The sequence below is a fragment of the Macaca mulatta genome, chromosome 11, assembly GCF_049350105.2.
Source record: "Macaca mulatta isolate MMU2019108-1 chromosome 11, T2T-MMU8v2.0, whole genome shotgun sequence".
Lineage (NCBI taxonomy): Eukaryota > Metazoa > Chordata > Mammalia > Primates > Cercopithecidae > Macaca > Macaca mulatta.
The window spans coordinates 59,736,299-59,758,444 of NC_133416.1; the positions used below are offsets into that span (position 1 = coordinate 59,736,299).

At 45.7% G+C, this 22,146-nt stretch overlaps 1 protein-coding gene across 3 annotated transcripts; it reads right to left on the minus strand.

Moving 5' to 3' along the window:
• Nucleotides 1-1,105: 1,105 nt before the first annotated feature.
• KRT72 (keratin 72) lies at nt 1,106-16,950 on the minus strand. Of its 3 annotated transcripts, XM_015151783.2 has the most exons (10): nt 16,515-16,950; nt 14,400-14,614; nt 8,353-8,413; nt 7,867-7,962; nt 6,937-7,101; nt 6,308-6,433; nt 3,123-3,343; nt 2,444-2,478; nt 1,480-1,689; nt 1,106-1,352 (listed from the first exon to the last, which is right to left on the minus strand). In XM_015151783.2, exons 1-9 carry the CDS (start codon nt 16,938-16,940, stop codon nt 1,499-1,501), a joined length of 1,536 nt encoding a protein of 511 aa, XP_015007269.1. In that variant the 5' UTR covers nt 16,941-16,950; the 3' UTR covers nt 1,106-1,352; nt 1,480-1,498. The 3 variants fall into 3 exon arrangements, with proteins under 3 accessions (XP_015007269.1, XP_015007268.1, XP_077809320.1); XM_015151782.2 differs by having other exon boundaries at nt 1,106-1,689; XM_077953194.1 differs by lacking the exon at nt 6,308-6,433 and having other exon boundaries at nt 1,106-1,689.
• Nucleotides 16,951-22,146: the final 5,196 nt, after the last annotated feature.

Below are 22,146 nucleotides of genomic sequence, written 5' to 3' on the forward strand. Positions count from 1 at the left end.
CAGAAATGTGGGTGGTGGAGTCTCAGTCAGGCCACGCAGGGTGCGCAGGCCGTCCATCAGCGGGTAATGGACATCTGAGGTTGAGAAAATGTTATGTGCAAAGGCCCTCGGGTGTGAAAAGTCTGGCCTGCATGGGGAAAGGCTAGAGAATAAAGTGGGAAACGATGCAGCGGAGACAGGATCTCGGGCACTCTGAATGCCACCCTCAAACGAAGCTTGCACTTGAAAGATGGTCTTGCGTTAAGGGTTTTTCTCAAATCAACTGTGCTGACTCTGAGAAACAAACATTCTTGCGGAAACACACACATACACACACATATACACACATACACACAAACATACACACACATACACATACACAGAGAGCTAAAAGAGCATCCTTGAATCTCTCAGCTTCTTACTCCACTGAATTTTTCTTCATAGTAGTTAACACTGCTTGACTTCATATTATATATCACTCATATTTTCACTCTCGCTCTGTAGGGCCAGTGTCTATGCCTATTTTGTTTATTCTGGTAATCCCAGTGCCTGAGCAATGCCTTGCTCACTAAATATTTGTTAAATGAGCCACTACTTCATATATACCTTAGACAGAGAGGCTATAAGCATATACACACACAGGCCTTACACATTAGGGTAAAAAGGAAGTCGGTTAAAAGAAGAGGAAGGCAGGGTCACTGTGTGGGAGCAGGACTGGGGAGTGAGTGGTGGGTGGTGGAGAGTGAGACGCTGGGGAGAATGAAGGGATGACCACTCGCTACACAGACAGTGAGCGTGCACAGCCATGGGTGCTTTGAGAACCAGAGCAGGAAGCCGTGCGGAGCTCTAACATCTGTATCTGATGTGGGCTAATGATGTCTCACAGGGCTATTGTGCAGAATAGGTGGCACAGGGCACGTGAAGCAAAGGGCCTGCCCGGCAGCGGCCTCGGTAATACATTTCAACTGTTTACAAGGATCAGCCCTCTCCCAGTACTTACCTGGCTAAAACCAGTGAAGAGCCACATGAGCCCAGGACCCAGAGTGAAACAATTGTCAGATGAAGAAAAGTTAAGGCCCTGCAGATGGTGACATTCTGGGCAACAGATTCAACTGAGAACCAAACAGATTTACTCATTTATTGCAGGAGAAGCAGAGGACTGGACACAATCCCAATCAGAAGATGAAGAGAGTCCCTTGGCAGCAAAGGCCTTAGAAAGGCATGGAGGCAGAGGGGCTTGTAGCTGGCCATGGGGAAACATCCTGGGTATGTGTGTTGTCTTTGCATTTCAGGCAATGACCCAACGAAACGGGACTAAGAAGGAGGCCACTGAGAGAGCTCATGACTGGACTCCTTGCATCGAAGCATCACACCTTGAGGACAACAGGGAGAGGAAATGGAGTTGGGACTGTAGTGACAGACAAAGCATTTCTTGACTTGGAAAGGGAGCCCAGGGAAGGAGAGGGAGGAAATGGACGGGTTGGGAAGCCTTCTGCTCACAGAGCCAACCACTTGTCCATCATCTGGAGGACTTTTTGGTGGCACAACTGCTCCCCGAGGTTTTGGCAAGGGGATCCTTGAGCTCGCTGCCACAGCTGCCTTTGGTCTTGACGTCTGCAGCTGCAGTTTTGTAGCTATAACTGCTCGAGGTGCCAAAGCCCATGCTGAAGCCAGCTCCTCCTGCCCCAGCACTGGTGCTGCTGATGACGGCTGGAATGGATGAGAGAAGACCTCAGCCCCAGTCAGCTCTAGCCCCACGTCAGAGCCCCTCCTGGGGCATCCTGGGCCACCCCCTTTACTCTCGCCTGCAGTGGCTTCCTGCTGAGATGTTTCAGTTTACTAAGAGATTTTTATCAGCACTGATCATATGGCTTCATTTTTCATGCATTTAGCCTCATACACTTTACCTTTTCCAATTAGTGTGTGAATTTCCCCCATGGGCAGGACAAATGAAGAGAGGCACTTCCCAGGGCCCATCTGGTACTGCTGGTCTGCTGATGAGGAAAGGGGCCACTGAGGGCCCTGTCTCTCAGCACCACAGCATCTCTACACAGACTCTCCAGCTTTTACAGCCGAGGATGTGCTCTCATTCGTTCATTCAACCATTCCATCTAATTCATTCATTCCATCACTCAACCCTTTAGGCCCCTCAGTCCCCTTTAACTACAATCTGGGGCCTTTGTTTTGGTCAACAGAAAAATAATGTCACCATTAAGCATCATTCGTTGGATGATACACTCATGAGTATCATTTGATCTTTCTATAGGTTGTACTTTTGTCTCTTATGATCGTCTTCTCCATCCACTGCTTCCCCCTAGTTACTCCAGCCAGTTCATTCCTTTTGCCCTTAAGTCTCCCCTGAGCCCCCTCTGTCATTCTGATTTCTCTTTTGTGTCATGAATTACAGGGACTTGGACTTCTGGCAAGGTGACTAAGGGCAGAACTGAGATCTGCAGATACTTACAGATGCTCACAGAATTTGGATATTCACCAGACATCCTGAAGAAGGAGAAGAAAAACAGGTAAATCTCCCATAAATAATCACCCCAACCACCTGGAAGTCACCTCTGTGAATAAGCCTCTCCATGCAGAACGTGCCTTCCCAACCCCATCCCAGCCTCCTTTCTTCCCACACATCCCAGTGCAACCTCCCAAGAAATAGAGAAATGGAAATCTGCTGCAAGGAGTCAGCCCTCCATCAAGATGCTTTGGAACTGCTTGCTGTGTGGGATCATGAGTCCTCCACTTCCCTCTAGTCATTCCACTGGTCTTAGACGATTAAGAAGAATGAGCTTACCTCCCCATTGGAGCCCCCGGCTTTGCTGGAGCGACCTTGAACTTGGACGGCCCTTAGAGGCTGTCTTGCTTCTCCCCCTCCACCCATAAAAATGCACCATGAAGGGTCAGGGGATACTGTTTCTCAAACATTACCGGCATTAATACCTCCTCTCCCACAACCTTTGGGATTTTTTACAATTTGGTCTTCTTGCTGTCCAATTTCGGCCTTCCTAATCATGTGACAAGCCCATTTGCTGTATGGTTTTACTTCAGCAGGACCTAAACAGGACCAAACTGTTTCCCCTGGAGCTTCCTACCACAGCAGAGATAAAACTGGCCCCGACACGGGGTATCCAGCCCCTCACCTGCACTCCTCGCCCTCCAGCAGCTTGCGGTAGGTGGCGATCTCCACATCCAGGGCCAGCTTCAGGCTCATGAGCTCCTGGTACTCACGCAGCATCCGTGCCAGCTCCTCCTTGGCCTGGTGCAGGGCGCCCTCCAGCTCATCCAGCTTGGCCCGGGCGTCCTTCAGGGCGCAGTCCCCCCGCTGCTCGGCGTCAGCGATGGCCGTCTCCAGATTGGCGCACTGAAGGGCAAACAGATCCAGCACTTAAGAGTTAGAGCCCAGTTCTGAGATCTTGCTTGGACAATCTCCCATCGTTTTGTCCTGACTGATGGTAAGTGCTTGGAGATCCTACTGGTTTATCCAACTTTGGCCATCCCTAGAAGTGAGTCTGTTCTTCCCCTCACTCCAGGCATGGTTCATCCTGGCTCATTCCTCTGCATCTGAAAGTAGAAAACCTTCACCTGGGAGGAAGGAGGGGAAGGCACTGAGAAAGTGGTTGGCCTGGGCATGTGGCCCCTGCCCTCTCCCTCCTGGTCTGAAATATCAGCTGTAAGATTCTTATGTCAACTCTGAAAAAAAAGTCTGTGAGCAGCTAGACTTCATTCAGCTCTGCAGTGTACAGGTTGTTTTAGGAGATCCCATAAATCACAGGGAAAACATGAGGGCTAATAAAGTTTCTACTAATAAAATGTCCTATAAACTTGCCACACTTAGAGTTTGGTCCCCAAATCCCACAGAGAACTATGCTAAATGGTAACAGGCTTAGAAGATACCTTTATATAACTAAGAACGGAAAACCAAACACCGCATGTCCTCACTTATAAGTGGGAGTTGAACAATGAGAACACATGGACACAGGGAGGGGAACAATGTACACTGGAGCCTGTTGGCAGGTGGAGGGAGATAGAGCTTTAGGAAAAATAGCTAAAAACAAACAAACAAACAAACAAACAAAAAAACATAGCTAATGCATGCTGTGCTCAATACTTAGGTGATGGGTTGATAGGTGCAGCAAACCACCATGGCACACATTTACCTATGTAACAAACCTGCACATCCTGTACATGTACCCCAGAAGTTAAAACAAAAATAAAATTAAAAATAAATAAATAAATAAAATAGACTGGACATGGTGGCTCATGCCTATAATCCCAGCACTTTGGGAGGCCAAGGCATGTGAATCACCTGAGGTCAGGAGTTCAAGACCAGCCTGGCCAACATGATGAAACCCCGTCTCTACTAAAAATATAAAACTTAGCCGGGAGTGATGACACACAGTTGCCTGTGGTCCCAGGTACTCAAGAGGCTGAGGCAGGAGAATCGCTTGAACCCAGGAGACGGAGGTTGCAGTGAGCCCAGATTGCACCACTGAACTCCAGCCTGGGCGACAGAGGGAGAATCCGTCTCAAAAAAAAGGAAAACAAAAAAAATATATATATATATATAAAAATTAGAGAAGATACCTTTGCATAACTGCAGCTAGGGCCGTGTGCTTGCACATATGCGAAAGCCCCCAGGGGGCTTCCTGAGCCCTTTAGTCCTGATGTATTCCCTCAACTAAGGTTTTGGTGAGAGGTGAGGTTTTCTGTCTGGGGTATGCCGATTTGTAGAGCCCCATTTACTTCACACCAAGGAAAGCAGTTGATCCAAGGCCAAATGGGCTGTAGAACATTGTCCAGCTGTCGCCATCCTCCTCTGCTGGGCAGGCCCCCAGCAGTGCCAATGCCCTCGCATTTTGGATGAATGGCTCACAGCCTCAAGGAGATGCCTAGGACCCAGCCTTCTAGCCACAGAAAACCCTTCCCCACCCTTGGGACTGTAGAGGTTTTAATCATTCATGGAGTGGCCACACATGCTGTCACCTGAATTTGTCAAACTGTCTTCTGTTCTTTTTTAACTGACCAAGATCCCACAGAGTGAACCTGGGGCAGAAGGACACCAAAAGCTTGGGTCTTCTGAACGTGGCCTGAGTTGAGAGGACTTGAAATTTTAGCATCCTTTCAAACAAATGTCACATGGATGCTGAGGACACCAAATGCCAAGAAACTCTGCATGTGATGGAGGAGGCCAGAAGGGCAGGAAGCACCTTAGCTGAGGGCCTTCAAAAGGAGCCCCAATGGGGACTCAGCATTGCGAGTGATCCCCATTTGTTCCCCACAGAGGATATCTTCCCTGACCACCAAAGCAAGGTCACTTTCTGGTAATAATCTCATCCAACAATAAACACATAGCATTTCATTAGTTAAACACTGTAGTAGAATACAGAGGGTAGCTTCAAACATCTGTATTTTTTCTGCACTTACATAGCTCTTGATTAAACAAAAACACCACAAGTTATTTAATGCTGGTCTTTCTTCTTTCCACTACCATGAGCACAGAGGAGTAGTGTCTGTGTGTGTGTGTGTGTGTGTGTGTACATGTGTAAGCATGCACCATGCAGGGTGAAAGATGGAGTGCAGAGGAGGGTAAGGAGATGGGGTCTTAAACCCTTGCACTGCCTCCACAAACTTGAGAACTCATGGGTTTGCTTGCTTTAGAGCCACAGGTGTGGTTGCAGGGGTACTACGTCCCAGAGAGCGGGACCTCAATGCAGTGCCCTCCCCACAGCACAGCACTAGTGCAGGAAGGTCCCCCACGAGTGCAGGGCCCTGAGACCGATCTAGGTTGTGGGGGCTGTGCCTCCTCCATTTTGTTCTAAAATCTGCTGGATTTTCTCTCCTCCCACAAGGAATCATCATGCAAAACCTTCAAATGGCTCCATCTTACCTCCTGCGTTAGGTCTAAACCCCATGGCCTGCCTATCCCTACCCAGTCTTGTCCCTTGCTCCCTGCCACCCCTGCTGAGCAGCGAGCCCCCTGCCCCAGATAGGCAAGCCCACCTGCACACGTTCCGTGCACATCCCTACCTAGGCTCATTGCTCCTGCTGGCTCCTTCACCTGCTCTTTCCCCTCTCCTGGTGTAATCCCACGTCCTGCAAAGATTCCCTGAGGTCCTCATTCATCTCCCACCCCTCTGGGCTCCTGCAGCACTTACCTACAGTGTGTAGGCTGCTTTATCCCTCCACATCTGTTCAGATCATCCTCTCCTGGTAAATTATAGGAGAACCTAAGGAGGGCACTGTGTTTTACCCTTTCTTCATGTTATGTGTGGCCCAGATTGCGACTCAATAAATACTGTTAGTGGATTCATTTCACAGAACCCACCTGCTTCTTCACATTCCCTATCTCTGAGCGGATCCTCTGGATCAGGCGGTTGAGCTCAGAGATTTCAGCCTTGGTGAGCTTGAGGTCATCCCCATGCTGGCCTGCTGTGACCTGCAGCTCCTGGATCTGAGGTTGTGTGACAAGAGAAGAAGAACACAAGGATACTACTGAACTAGGGCAGGTTCCTTTTCTTCTGGACAGAAAAGGTCCTGCCCTAGTTCAATAGGATCCTCAGGTTCTCAAACATGAGGGCCTTGGTGGAGTTTGAATTTCCTGTCCTCAATTTGCCAAAGTTAGAAACATGAAGAAAACATGAAGATAAGACAATATATGTGAATTACCCATAGAAACAGAGTCAGAATCCTATCAGGGTTGTAGCTAGTGTGGCCTCAGCCAAAGGCCATGACAGGACAAAGGCTAAGCCCCATATATGTCCACAAAACAAGCAGAGATTGTAGTTAATCTCCCTTACGCATGGGGTGGCATTTCCACAAGGCTCAACTCCGAGACAAAGGAGGTCTTGACTGAACCCAAATACACACACACACACACACACGTACACATGCACACATGCTGAGAGGGTGCTAGCTGTGGCCAGTGGGACTCAGCACACCTGGCACCCAGCTCACCTTGGTCTGGTACAGGGTCTCAGCCTCGGCCTTGCTCTTCAGGGCGATCTCCTCGTACTGAGCACGAACCTCGGCAATGATGCTGTCCAAGTCCAGGTTCCGGTTGTTGTCCATTGACAGGATGACGGACGTGTCGCTGATGTGGGACTGGATCTGAGCGATCTCCTGGAGACGGTTTGGGGAGGGGAGCTAGTTAAGGGGTCCTCATGAGGAACTAGTTTTCTTGGTCCTCCTGGGCAAATTCCCCACCGTCCCTCTCTGCCTCTCCTCAGCGTTTGAACTCTGCCTCAGCAACAGTGCCTGGCAGGCATGTGAATGAGCGCCTTAGGTTTCAGCCCCAAATGCTGGGACTCCTCTCTCCATTACACACTCAGAACCACTCTTGCCCTCATCTACATTCTCATCCTCAGAAACCAGCCACCACCACCCTTCACCCAAAGGACCAAATCTGAACTCTACCTAGCATGTGAAGGCCCCTAGGGAGTCACCAGCACTGGTCCCTTCCCCAGGCCTCTGCACCCTTCCTCATTTCTCATGCTTTAGCACAGGACAGGCTCCTGGACCTTCCATTTTTCTGCCCCCCTCAGCACCCACTGAAATCTTCCTCTTTCTCCTCTCTCTCCAAGAACCTTCACTGATGGCCCAGGCAGAACCCACCATTCCTTCCTCTGCTCTCTGAAATCTCAGCTACATGGTGTTTTCCTGCCAGGCTGTGAACTCCTGGAGGGTGAGAATCATTTCTTCTCCTTCATGGACTCCTCAAAACCTAACTCATTGTTCAGCACCCAGAAGGGCCTTGGTGAATGTCAGGGCCACCAGGTTGAAAGCTTTCTCCCTCCCAATTCTTGGTCCACACCACCCTCCAGCCAGGGGCCAGAAGCTACTTGTTAAAGGAGTAGACCTCCCAAGAGAGGTCAGCCAAGTCCTTACCCCTTCATAAAGGCACTTGAAGAATTTAATCTCATCTGTCAAGGAGTCCACCTTGGCCTGGAGCTCAACCTTGTTCATGTAAGCAGCATCCACGTCCTGGGAGCACGTGACAGTCAAGCAGCCCTGAGAGGGCCTTCCCTGCCCATTCCTCCCTCCCTGCCACAGGAAGCCTTGCTCTCTCTGCTCCCTTCACCCTGGGCTTCATGGGGGGCTCAGTCCCTGAGAGTAAACCAACTAACATGCAGTGCAATGGCCACACCAGTAGTGCAGTAAAATGCCCAGATTTTAGACTGGAAAATTCTAGAAACAGCATGCATCCTAGGCAAGGGACTTGGAGGGAGGGGTTGGGAAGTTAAAGTGCCAGTCACCTCTGCTCAAGGGACTGAGTGACCTACAGGGCCCCTTTCCTCACCCTACAAGCATCACTGTGCCAGGTGGTCAGGGAGGCCTCTAGGCTTCTTCCAGCCCACCTTGCACCCCTCTTACCTTCTTGAGTACCACAAACTCATTCTCAGCAGCTGTGCGTCTGTTAATCTCCACCTCATACCTGCATGGGGCAAGACAATGAGGTAATCCAGTTCTGCAAACATTCACTGAACAGTTAGTTATCACCTCTGTGCTGAGAGCTCAGTGTGGGGGTCTTCAAACTGGGATTCATGTACCCCTGGGGCACACATAACCTTCCTAAAGGGGATGTAGGCAAGGACATATTTAAAGGAATCAATTTCCAGCTCCTCTGTCCCTATGCAGTCTGCCTTAAAACTACCTGCCTCAGACAGCACCTGTGGTTGACATGTCATGCAGATTCTACTGTCCCTCTCCCTGTCACAATCAGCCCCTCCCACATTATAGCAGAGGTGAAAAGGCATTCCCTTCTGGCACATGGCATCTTGATACTGTGCAATGACTCAGGGTGCAAAAACCTCCTAGGCACCAAACAAAAGCATTGTTGTCACTTTCAAACTGTATGTTATACCTATTTCTTATACATATTTATGTTCCAGGTGAAGCAGAAACAGAAGCAAGGTCTAAGACACAGAAATTTGGTTAGGACTGGGATGTTCTTAATACAGACATGTTGTTGATTGGGGAAGTAAGGGAACTAATCATTTTATTTAAAGAGCTTACCTCTTCCATCCCTTATTATTCTCAAAGAATACATTACAGGACATTTGTGAGAGTATGGTAACAAAATAGAGCATTGGTAAGAAATAATTAATGATAAATGGATAAGCAAAATGTGGTGTATACATGCAATGGAATATCATTCAGACTTAGAAAGAAAAAAATTCTACAATATGCTATGATATGGATGAACCTTGAGGACATTCTGCTAAGTGAAAAGAAGCCAATCACAAAAAGACAAATATTCCAAAAGATAAATGATCTCATTCATGTGAGGTACGTAGAGTAGTCTAAGTCAGAGACATAAAGTAGAATGGTGGGAGCCAGGGGCTGTGAAGAGGGGAAGGAAGAAATGAGGAATTAGTGTTAAGTGGGTATACAGTTCCCATTTCACTAGATGGAAAGTGTGTTCTGGAGGTGGACGGTCATAATGGTTGCAATGTATTTGATACCACTGAACCGTCTACTGAAAAATGGCTAAGATGGTAAATTTTGTTATGTGTATTTTACCTCAGTAAAACAGTGAAAAAAAAGAATTAAGGCTAGGTAATAGCTTTTTTATTCATGTACTTAACATAAACAATCCTTTTCAGCTCTTCGCTCATTCCTAAGGCATGTCCCTGGCAGCCCCCTCCTCAAAAATCACTGTTGAGTGTGGCAATTCCTCAAGGATCTAGAACTAGAAATACCATTTAACCCAGCGATCCCATTACTGGGTATATACCCAAAGGATTATAAATCATGCTACTATAAAGACACATACACACGTATGTTTATTGTGGCACTATTCACAATAGCAAAGACTAGGAACCAACCTAAATGTCCATCAATGGCAGACTGGATTAAGAAACTGTGGCACATATACACCATGGAATACCATGCAACCATAAAAAAAAGGATGAGTTCATGTCCTTTGTGGGGACATGGATGAAGCTGGAAACCACCATTCTGAGCAACTATTGCAAGGACAGAAAACCAAACACCACATGTTCTCACTCGTAAGTGGGAATTGAACAATGAGAACACTTGGACACAGTGTGGGGAACATCACACACCTGGGCCTGTCATGGGGTGGAGGCAGGGGGGAGGGATAGCATTAGGAGAAATACCTAATGTAAATGATGAGGTAATGGGTGCAGCAAACCAACCCGGCACATGTACACATATGTAACAAACCTGCACGTTGTGCACATGTACCCTAGAACTTAAAGTATTAAAAAAAAAAAAAAAAAAAAAGGCACTGTTGAACGGCTGAAGCCGTGCAGGATAGTGAAGGGAGTTATTTCCAGTGTGACTAGGATGTCTTCCAAGGCTGCAGATCTTTCTAGTCATGCTATATAAAACACACAGAAAGCAGTTTATACGATTTATCCCAGATTCTGTGTCTTATTCAAAAGACAACTGAAACCTTTTAATCAAATTATGTCATGAAACAGCTATTTCTCTTCAGTCAAACTTTATTTTATATTATCTTACAAAATGCTTAATAATGTCTACCTCCTCTTAATAAAAATAAAACATATGGTAGTTGCCAGATCAATTAATTTTTAGTAGTTTATATCTATTTCCTAAAATACACAGAAAACTTTTGACCAAGTGGGCTATCAAAATCAATTACATTAGTTATAAATAATTTTACATTATTTACTTCTAGAGGCCAAGCACTAAGTTCAATACACACATTAAAAATAAAAATGATAAGTTTTATGGCATTATAAACTTAAAAATAATTTATTATTTAAAAATATATTGCAATGAATAATTAAAAGTTAAACCATGAAAAAGCACATATTGATTTCTCTTGTTTTATAATGTAGTTGTATTAGTTATATTAAATCTAAATCATTTTAATCTTGAATGCTTTCAATAACCTATTATACAAGACATATTTCTTTCTTAATTTATTGCTGAGTGGATTTTATAACAGTCCCTAAAGTTATTTTTAGGGACTTCTTATTTTTACTTGAATTGAGAAATGAAGTCAGGCTTTTTCTGATAAAAAGCAACTCATGTCTCTGATTTGAACATGAAGACTGGCTTTTCCAATGAAGCTAGAGGGCAGATATTTTCTATGTAAATTGAATGAGGTAAATCTGCAGCTCCAAAGTCTCAAAAATGTGCCGGTGTGTGTATTCGTGTACAAAAACATGAGGCAGAATCACATTATTCTTTAAGGATAAAGAATTGGCATAGGTGTATTGAATATTAACAATGTTTTATGTTTCCAGTCCTTTCTGATCCATTGGATTAAACATGGTGCTCCTAAAGGACAGAGTAAGTTGTATAAGCATGGTCATTTGATCAGTCTTGGTAAAGCCTTATGGAAAAATCTTCCAGAAATTTGGAAGATAATGACTTTGCTGACTATGACACAGTTCTTTTTACAAGTCAGATGGTTTTTAAGTTTTGCTTTCAAAAAAAGAAGGTTCTGAATTGTCAGCTGACAGATGGTTAAACATGATCTTTAACGATGAGTCATTATGTGATTTTGACATAATCATTCACCTAAGAAAATATATGTTGAGTGTAGGGTACTTTGTAGGCACTTAGGATAAGTAAGTGAACAAAAATTTCCCTGCCCTTATGAAGCAGAGAGAGACAAACAGCAAACACAACAAATAAGTCAATTATGCAGCATGTTAGAAACAGCACTATAGAAGAAAGAAAAAGCAGAAAAACTGGAAAGGCATTATGAGAACTAAATAACACTGGACTTGCAAAACTCCTTCCATTAAAATCTACTTATATGATTAAAGTTTCCCAGCACTTACCTAAGAATGGAAAACACACAGGACTAGAATCCTATCTCAGCTCAATAAGAACAATATTCATACATGGATAACTAAGCCACTTAGAAAAAAATCTACCCCATTCAACTCATTAAGAAATGTAATTTCAATTTTTTTTCAGTTCTTATGTTTAATACTTATTTAACAAAATTAGCAATATATTTTGTTGTTTGGATAACTCAACCCAAAATAAGTCTTTTGACATTTAAAAACTTACAATCACAAAAAGTAAACTTTCTTTTTCTTTTTTTCTTTTTCTTTTTTTTCTTTTTTCTTTTTTTTTTTTTTTTTTGACAGAATCTTGCTCTGTCACCCAGAATGGAGTGCAGTGGCATGACTCGGCTCACTGCAACCTCTGCCTTCCAGGTTCAAGACATTCTAGTGCCTCAGCGTCCCGAGTAATTGGGAACACAGATGGATGCGCGCCACCATGCCCAGCTAATTTTTTATATTTTTTGTAGAAACGGGGTTTCATCATGTTGGCCAGCTAGCCTCGAACTCTTGAGCTCAAATGATCCACCCGCCTTGGCCTCCCAAAGTGCTGGGAATACAGGCCACAAGAAGTACACTTTTTAAAGTTTCAAGATACATGCATATTTTGTGATAGGGTGATCAATAAAAGACTTAGAGACATAAAAATATATTATATTAGAACAAAATTATGTAGGGAAAGTGGCATGAAAATTGGAGTTCAAATAAGAAAAGGATCAAGGTAAAAGTTATGATTTTTAAAGCAGAGCCCGTTCATTGCCTTTTTAGATGAAGGGTGATGGGCACTAACCTGCCGCAGCACCTGGATGAAATTGGATACATCTAAATGAGTGATGTGGCTATTACAATTTCAAATAGGAATACACATAATACATTTTAAATTACACTCTTCGAAACTACTTACACTTATGATTAAAAGTTGCAGTCTCAATTTTTTAATTGTGAAATTTTTTTAATTGTGAAGAGTTTTCAAAAACCATTTCAGAGAATCTATGAGAAAAGCTTCAGTGTATACAGTGATGCTTAAGACATATACACTGTGAATCTTCTAGAAGCTCACAGTTTAACAAGAAGGCACATACACTGAAAATTCTAATTCGCAGGTGATATATGATTAGCATTTCTTATGAAATATCGTAAGAGAGATGCAAAAACCTGGCATGAGGACCCACAGGTAGAAGAGATGAGTGAAAAAATCAATTTTAAAATACTCCTAATAAATGCAGCTAATATTTATTGTACCTCTTACTACGTGCTAAACACTGTGCTAAATTCTTCACACACATTATTTCATTTGATCCCCACAACAGCCCTATGAAGTAGATTCTATTATTATCCCAATTTTATAAATGAGGCAAAAGACATGAAAATACTTGGCCAAGGTCATAATGCTAGTTACTAGTGAAGCCAGGACTTCTGACATAGGGAAAACAATGTCTTACATTTGTGTAGCACTTGGATTCTTTTCAAAGCTGCTAATATACTACTGTCTGGCTGGCATTATCCTCTCAATAGCTCTGTTAGGTAGCAAGGCAGGTATCAGTATTTGGTTTTCATAAATACTAAAACTAAAGTTCACAGAGGACACAGAGACTCATCTGTGGTTGCTCAACTAGTTCATGGTGTTCAGGAGCACAAAACCACTCCAATCTGAAAGGCCCAGAGATAGCACCACCCCTGGATGCCTCTGTCTGGGACTTCTGGACTATGCCCGGCAGCCCCCTGTTCTTTCCAGACCCTGCTTGCATCTCTAGTTGGGCTCCAGTTCCCATCTTAATTCCACCAATCTCAGTTCACACTGTATTTGTTTCTTCTTATTGGTGGCTATCTGAAACTGTTCTTTAAGCCTGTCCTCACAACCTGTGTGCTCTCTGAGGTCAGGGACCATGTCCCCTCCTTCCTCAGGTTCTTCATGCAGGGCTTGGGCCAGGGTTCTGCTTTGAGGGAATTTCAGAATAGAGATGGGCAAGTAGATTGAATATGGAGCAAGAGAAAGAACTCAGCTCTGACCATCTCCAGCCACTTGAATTGTGGAAGAAGCCACCTGCCCCTAGAAATCCTGGCATCTGGAAGCAAACTTCCAAAATATCAGGTCACACCGAGCCTTGATTTATTACTCTCTCATATTCGGCTCAACTTGGAGGAAGACACACTCTCTGGTTCCAACTCATTCTCAATCATCCCTCAAACATTCTCAATTCTTCTCTTTAAAGGCAGGATTCAGCAGCACAGCCATGATTCAACATGGAATACGTTTTTAAAATTCTTTTTTTTTTTAGATTTAAAATTTGTTCTGGAATTGGTGGAGTGTCTTACGTTCTGGGAACTGCCATGGAAAACTTCACTCAGGAGGAACTACAAAGGCATTTGAAATATCCATCTGGTTTTCATACAACTCTCTTTCCCCCATTCCTTCATTTATAGTGCTAGAAATTGAGCACACATTTCCTAGACAGTTTGGAGAACCGGTGTAGGTAGATCTATTCTTTTCCTAAGTCCCATTCTGACTGGATGTTCCTCCCTCCCCTGGTAACAGCAAAGGATCTAAGAAGCAAAAATGCTGTCTCCAAACAAAAACCTCATTTGAAATCAGATCCTCCAGAAGCATATTCCCTGCCACTCACTCACTTCTTCTTGTAGTCTTCCACCAAATCCTGCATGTTCCTCAGCTCCGAGTCCAGCCTCACCCTATCCCCAGACAGCGTCTCCAGCTGCTTCCGCAGGTTGCTGAGGTAGCCCTCATAAATGGGCTCCAGGTTCTTCCTGCAGTTGTTCAAGTCCAGCTGCTGTAGGAGGTTCCACTTGGTCTCCAGCACCTGATTCTGCTGCTCCAGGAACCGCACCTGGAACCCAAAGGCAGTCATCGCCCAGAGTCCCCATGCTGTTGCCTCTCAAGAGTGAGGAGAGGGCCCCAAACACCAGAGGCAGCCATCCTGGGGGATTGGGGGTAGGAAAGAGCAAGGCTTATCCCTGGGTGGATTCACCAAGGGACATGCTCACCTGGATCTCCAAGACAAGAAATAGGACCCAGGCTATAAGAAATCAGAAGAGGACTTAAGCAATGGTACCACCTGCCTCTGCCTTAGTGAGTTTTCATGAGACAGAGGTAGCTTCTCTTGCTATAAATGCTGGTGCTTTCTGAGTAAAGAGAAATGGGGAGCAGGGGAGAAACAGGGACTGGGGAGTGACATTGGAAAGCACACTAGCACTTAGAGCCTTCCTCCTGTTGTGTAGCCTAAATTGCACTTGGTTTGTTCATTTCTTTGTTGTTCACAGCAGGCTACCACGTCTTCACAAGGTTCCTTCATACTTGGCCAGGGTGCACATTTTTAGACTCAATAACTCTGAGCCCTCTGCCACACACCTCTTCTCACCTATCTCTTAGCTTGAGGGGCAGAAGGAAACATGCTAGGGAACAACAGACATAAAAGAGCAAGAGAATGCCCCAGCCTCTGGAACAGCTGCTGTGTTTCTTCCATGCAGACCTGTGCCCTGCAGCCACCTCACTTCCTATTCCCTAGCATAGTGGTGGCACGCGGTCCACCACCAACAGTCCTGTCCAAGGTGAATTCATTTCTTAGCCTCCCATGTCCTAATATCCTCATCTGCAAGGCAGAACAACAACAGAATGATGGGTTGTGCATTAGTAAATGAGAATTACTTGGGACAACACCATAAATGTCAGCTATTGTTAAAAGGCTGTCCCTTATAACTCGCCGTCTAGATCTTCCACTCAGGTGGAGACAAGAGAAGCCCATTCCCTGTCTCCTCTCCACTCACTGGGGTCATTGCCTCGGAATCTCCAGAGACAACTTCCCTACTACCCCAATTTCTGGACACCCCACCCTCAGCCTACACCTGTAACCTTACATGCACTCTTTCCAAGTGCCTCCTCAGCCTCACCCTTCAGTATTCCGGCCCTTTTCTCTCACCTCCTCTATCACCTTCCTAGCTCTCACCCCACTCCTCAAGCACCAAGCACCATGTCCTGCAATGTCTACTGGCCTGTGTCCCTAATGCCCTGCCCTGAATGTGGGTCCCATCTCCTCTTCTGATATTGGAAGCTCTCAAAGTGCCCATTCCTTGGCAATCCTGCCCCCTCCCTTCCCACAGTCTTGTCTCATGCAAGAAAGAAATGAAGGTCCTTGATATTGTTTGGCTATGTCCCCACCCAAATCTCAACTTGAATTACCTCTCCCAGAATTCCCACGTGTTGTGGGAGGGGCCCGGGGGAGGTAAATGAATCATGGGGACCGATCTTTCTCCTGCTATTCTCCTCCTGATAGTGAATAAGTCTCATGAGGTCTGATGTGTTTATCAAGGGTTTCTGTTTTTGCTTCTTCCTCATTTTTAGCTGGCCGCCGCCATATAAAAAGTGACTTTGATCTCCCGTCATGATTCTGAGGCCTCCCCAGCCACGGGGAACTGTAAGTCCAAATAAACCTCTTTTTTTTCCCAGTCTCGGGTGTGTCTTTATCAACAGCTTGAAAACGGACTAATACATCCTGTTTATTGGAAGTATGTGCCAGGCACTGTTCTGAGCACTTTGTAATCATCCCAATTAAGCCTCAAGGCAACCCACTGGAGCAAGACCCATTATTGTGCTCGTTTTACAAATGGAAAAGGGAGGCTCGGAAAGGTTATGACTCGCCCAGGTTCCCACGCATCTCACCAGTGGCAGAGCCGGCACCCCTGTGCACACTGCGCCCAACGCAGGCGACAGGCCAGTGCCCGAGGACTCACCTTGTCGATGAAGGAGGCGAACTTGTTGTTCAGCGCCTTGATCTGCTCCCGCTCCTGGGCACGCACCCTCTGGATCTCGGGGTCCAGCTCCACGTTGAGCGGGGCCAGGAGGCTCTTGTTGACGGTGACCTGAGGGATGCCCCCGGGCGGGCACACAGAGGGACACGCGGGCCCCAGTCCGGCGCTGCCAAAGACGGTGCCCACGAAGCCGCCCAGGCGGCCGCCACCCCGCCCCGCCGCAGCGCTGAGAGCCAGGCGCCGGCTGCCCCCAAGGCAGAAGAGGCTCTTGCTGCCAAAGGAGGCCAAGCCCTTGACCCCGGCCCGGAATGAGGCGGAGCTGCTGCCGTTTCGGCCGGAAAGGACCGCGGAGCAGCCGCTGAAGCCCAGGCGCTCCTCGCCGGGGAAACGGGTCAGTTGGCGGCTCATGGCTGTCAAGGACCCGTGCTGGCCGCGCGGGAGGCAGGAGGGGCGCAAACAGCCGCTGCGTTCTCGGTCCGGCTGGCCCCTTAAATAGCCTGGTCGGCTGGAGTCAGCCTAATTTGTACCTCGACAATTCCTTTTAGATCCCTTGAGGCCCCTTGGGTTCTTCATGTAGGAAATTACCATGCACTCACGGAGAATTTTGTCTGTTCGGCCGTGAACTCCCCGTGAATCCCTATAAAATGACCCAGAACCCAGCATTTACTTGGCTCACCTCCTGCATTATCATGGCTTAGCGACCTTATCTCCACCTGCTGGCCTCCAATTACTGGGGTTATTACTCCTGATATCGCCCCTGGAAACTTCCAGTGGGGCTGGCTCCTCTGGGTGTGTGTCTGGGGAGATGGAGGAGTGTGAAGCAGATGTCCAGGCTGCCTCTGCTTCAGAAGGCCATGAATAGGGTCAAGAATATCCCAGAAAATCATCCTTAGCCTGTCCTCCTCCTGCCTCCCGGGCTTCTGCATAAGGACAGCTCTGTCCTGTGTGCAAGAAGGAAGTTCGGAAGGAGATTTTGGCCCCATCTGCAGAGACCTCTCAGTCTACTGGGGAAGGCAGGACACAGAGAGCTCCGGTCACAAGTGTTGGGGGTTGACTTTGGACCAGAGTGAAAAGGTTCCTCCACTAAAGCATTTCTAGATTAAGAATGGGGACCATGCTATCTGGGAGGGAGGGAAGAAGGCCTGGGGAGGTGGCACAGGAAGGCTCAGATGTGGTTTAGCAGATGATATTTCCTAAGGTTTTGAGTTGTTTTCATTTTTGTTTTCTTTTAATAGCAGAAGAGGCTCATTTATCCAATCCAGGAAACCTCTGCTCAGGTCATTTGCAACCCTGTCATTTCTAATTCAGCATCAAAATGTGATCAGTTATTAGGAACAGGTCACGACTCTTCAGATCTAAAACCAAGAACTAGATTTTAGAACTTCATTCCCCTTTAAGCTACAGAGGCTGCTTCTTCCACCTAACCCGATTTCCTTGTCTCAAACTTAAGCTGCCTTCAAGTCTCCTCCTCTCTTAGCAACAGCTCTCCTGTTCCTCTGGCATGCAGGTGGGATTGTTTCACTGCTCTTATTTCTCAAGCTGTCTGAGTCCTGGGTATGTGTTCCATTTCCTCTCTCCGATTGACAGGGCCCCCTGGATTCACCCTTCCCTCCCCTGCTCCCCCAGTGCTCAGCCCAGGCCTTGGACAAGGGGACATTCAGGATGATTGTGAAACAGCAGAGTGCTTAGGGCAAGGCTAGTTACTGCATCCTCAGTGATATCCTGAAGTCTGGGCTCCCCTTGGGGACCTCATGGGATGGCTAAATTGTACCCGAGGGTAATTGGCTGACACAGCCTCCACTGGGCCAATGACAGGACATAATAACAGCCACAGTGTTTACTCCACCGGGAACAAAGTTGTGAGGGCATTGTTAAGCCGTGGAGACGGCGCCGATCACAGATGAACAGATAACAGCGTCCGGGTGTCCTAGGTGGGAGAGAGGGCGGGCTCTCAGTGCTGCCTCAGAGGAGGGGCTGCAGTCCATTCCCTCTGAAGGGAAGAAGGGCAGTGTCAGTGTGACTGGGTGACTAGCAGACCCTTCAAGAAGATCAAGGTTATGTTTTTCATTGTTACATGAGATTTTCCCTCTGCCCCGTCATTTTAGCCACTTTTTTTCCACAAGCACAAAAATGAATTTATTTATTCCAGCCACTGAGAATAGAAAATCAAGGAATGGATTACATTGAAAGAGGAGAATTTTTACATAGGATTGACTGACAAAGGGTGTCCTTGAAATCATTTTTTTGTTCCTAGAAATTTTCTAAGGAGTTGAGATATCCTGGGACCAGGGCTCTTATGCCCAGGGTTAAGGAACCGTAAGATGACCTTTTCTTATCTTCCCATGAGGGGTTGACTGGCTGGATGAATAAGGAATTCCTCAACCCCTGAATCACCTTTATTACAGATCATGAAAAGACAGAAGTGACACATGCAGATTTCAAAGGCCTCGGATGTGTGGGGATGTCAGCAGATCAAAGGGGGCTGAGGCCTGGGAGGTGGGGTTCTCATTGCCTCTGCCTCTGACAGCGGCTTACAGTGTCACCTCAGGCCTTGGTGACCACCTCAGTCATTAGTTCTTGGGTTAAAGCAACCCCTAGATTAGTAAACTAGACAAGGAACATTGCCCTTTGAAATCTAGATCTTTACTACAAAAGATGGATGAAATCACACTAGGCCGAGAATTGAAAATGCATTGCTGGTTAAACTGGGTCTCCTTTGCCCTGCAACACTAGTTCCTGGAAAGTTAATAGGTATCATGGGAAAAAAGGTATGAGAATGGATTCTGTGCTGGGTTTAAAAAAAAATTAAGCAGGCATCTTACTGCAGGATTTTCTAGGCCCATTAACATGCTTAGTGCGAGAGCAATTTTAGGGCAGTGAACTATTCTGTACAGTACTGTAATGATGGCTACATGTCATTATACATTTGTCCAAACCCACAGACTTCCCAGTGAACCCCAGTGTAAACCATGAACTTGAGGTGGCAATGCTGCATCAGCGTAAGTTCATCAGTTGTAGCAAATGTACCCCTATGGTGGGAGATGTTGATAAGGGAGGAGGCTATGCATGTATGGGGGTAAGAGGTAAATGGTAAACCCAAGTACCTTCCACTCTATTTTGCTGTAAACCTAAAACTACTCTAATGAATAGTCTATTAAACAAATAAGTGGGTGGATAGATGGATGGGTGTATAGATGGATGAATGGATAGACAGGTGGATGGTATTAAACAATAATAACAGAAAGATGCATGATACTTTCTGTTGTACCAAAGGGTAATACAAAACTTAATGTTTTTCACACCTGATAGCTGAGAGGTGAACTTGTGAATGGGGAAGTGTCAGTGGGTTTTGTTCTATTTTTTAATATTTCTGAATGCTCCAATATGAGCATATAATGCTTTTATAAATAAGTTATATTTTTCCAAAAATTAAAAAAAAAAAACCTAAAGATGAAAGGGGAGGGAAGTTGATTCAGAATCAGAAATAAAGTACTGTTCTTGTCACAAACAAAAAATCCCCACAAAGCTCAGTGTTTTCCAAACCATTTTTTAGGCTATTGAGCCCTCTCTTTGGCCAAATACTTTATGGGGGCCAGAGTTTCAAGGAATATACTTTAAGAAACACTGAACAAGATATCTCTACTTCACCATTAAATTGACTTAAATTTCCCAAATCTGAAGAGACTTACAATATCTCCCTAAAAACATGAAGGAGGCCTAAATATAATATGCAGGCTTATCTAGTTTATGGCAATATGGCCAGGGGTGTACTGTCCAAACCAAAGGGAGATTGTTTGTGTGGACTGCAGAGATCATGGCCAGCATCATCCCTGCACTGGCCAAGGGAGAGAGAATTCTCAGCCTGGTAATCAGCCTTGGGTATCTAGACTGAGCAAGGTGAGCCACAGACTGCCAGAGCTCACCAAATAACCTTGCTCTCCTCTCATTTCCCAGCCTCCTTTGCAATTCTGTTGGGGTTTGGGGTCATGTGACTAGCACTGGCCAATGAAACATGAGTGGCATTGAAGTGTGTCATTTCTGGGGTGGGGCAGTAAGCAGCTCATGTGCCTCCTCCCTCTCTTTTCCCCTGTCTGGTGACCTTGGAGTTCATGTGTCTCATGTGTCAGGACTGCAAGGCAGAAGAGCTGGGTCCTTGAGACACCCAATGGGAGAACCACATAGGGCAGCTGCCCTAACCTGCCTTGGACAGTGAGTGAGAACTAAATCTTTGCTGTGTTAAGTTAAGCTGCTCAGATGTCAGGGTTTGTCTCTTGAGGCTGTCAGCATTCATTATATGAACCCAAGCATAAAAGTTAGATGGCAGAAATCTCACGTAATAGCCAATGCTCTATATCCTAAGTTCATGTTCTCAAACGATCTTCTGATCACTATCAGACATTCTCTACTTCCCTTCTCACTTCAGTTTCCTGAAAGAATATTCTACACCTAAAAACAATAGGGGCAGCCATTTATGGAGCACTTACTATGTGCTAGAAGAACTAAATAATTCTCGTACATTATTTCATTAAATTTAATTCTCATGACAACTTTATGAGGTAACTCCAATTATTAACCCCTTTGTACAGATGAGAAAACTGAGGCTTGTGGAGCAGAAGCATCTTGCCTAAGTTACACAATTAGTAAGTGGCAAAGTCCTTCTGACTCAGGGTCCATCTGACACCCAAGGTGTTAACTTCTCTCTCAAGCTCTACAGGATAAAATCCCCGCTCTTAGCATACGTGAAGGGGCCTCTCTTACACATCTGCTGCCTGCCTCCCCAACTCTGGATGCCACTGCTCCCTCCCTCTCCACCTACTAAGCCTCTCCATCCTTACACTTCACACTCCAGCAACAGTCACCTATTTGTGCCATGCTGCTGCCTCTGACTACAAAGCCCACTTCCTCCTCTTGTCCACCTAGTAAATTCCTATCCATCCTCTAAAACCTCTACACATAATGTCTCCCCTGTGAGCTTTCCCTGACCTCCCTGAAGTTCCTCTCTCTCCTCTGTGCTGCCTCTGTGTCTTCTATTGTTGCTAATACCTCACCATGTTACAGTTAGGTGTTTTATGGTTATGCCTCCATTAGGGGCATTGAGGAGATTTCTTCATCACTGTATCCCCAGCACTAGCACATGCCAGGCATATGAAATATGCTTAATGAATATTTTTTGAGCTGACTTTCTTCACTGGCTCTAAGAACATAGTCCTGAGACTAATTATTCTGCCTGCCAGTTCTCCTTAGGGAATTAAGCTTGTGCTGTAATTTATGAGACGGTCTCTTTAAAGTCTGAATTTTTGAATTGCTTTACCAGCAGCTGTTCACCTCTTTCAGCGAGCTAATTAAGTCAAACCAAAAATATGGAGGGCACGCTTTTGTTTCCACTAACATTTATTAAGCATCAATTTTGTGCCAGTAATTGCACAAGACATCCTCGTGTTGTCTCATTTTAGCTTAACAATAACTTAGAGACATTATTCTTCCTGTTTTATAGCTAACAAAATGAGGTTCAAGAAGAATGAGAGCTTCATTCATTATTGCCACTTAGTTGCAGAGTCTAAATCTGAATTAAAAGCTGTTGACTTGAAGTCTAGGACCCTCCCAGGAACCACAG

What these genes read in the sequence shown, in the direction of transcription:
- KRT72 (XM_015151783.2), bottom strand. Translation starts at nt 16,940, where the DNA reads ATGAGCCGCCAACTGACCCGTTTCCCCGGCGAGGAGCGCCTGGGCTTC. An exon ending in AGTTTGTGGTACTCAAGAAG is followed by an intron (nt 7,963 to 8,352) that starts GTAAGAGGGGTG and finishes ACGTGCTCCCAG; the next exon opens with GACGTGGATGCTGCTTACAT. An exon ending in TAGGGAATGTGAAGAAGCAG is followed by an intron (nt 3,344 to 6,307) that starts GTGGGTTCTGTG and finishes TTTGCCCTTCAG; the next exon opens with TGCGCCAATCTGGAGACGGC.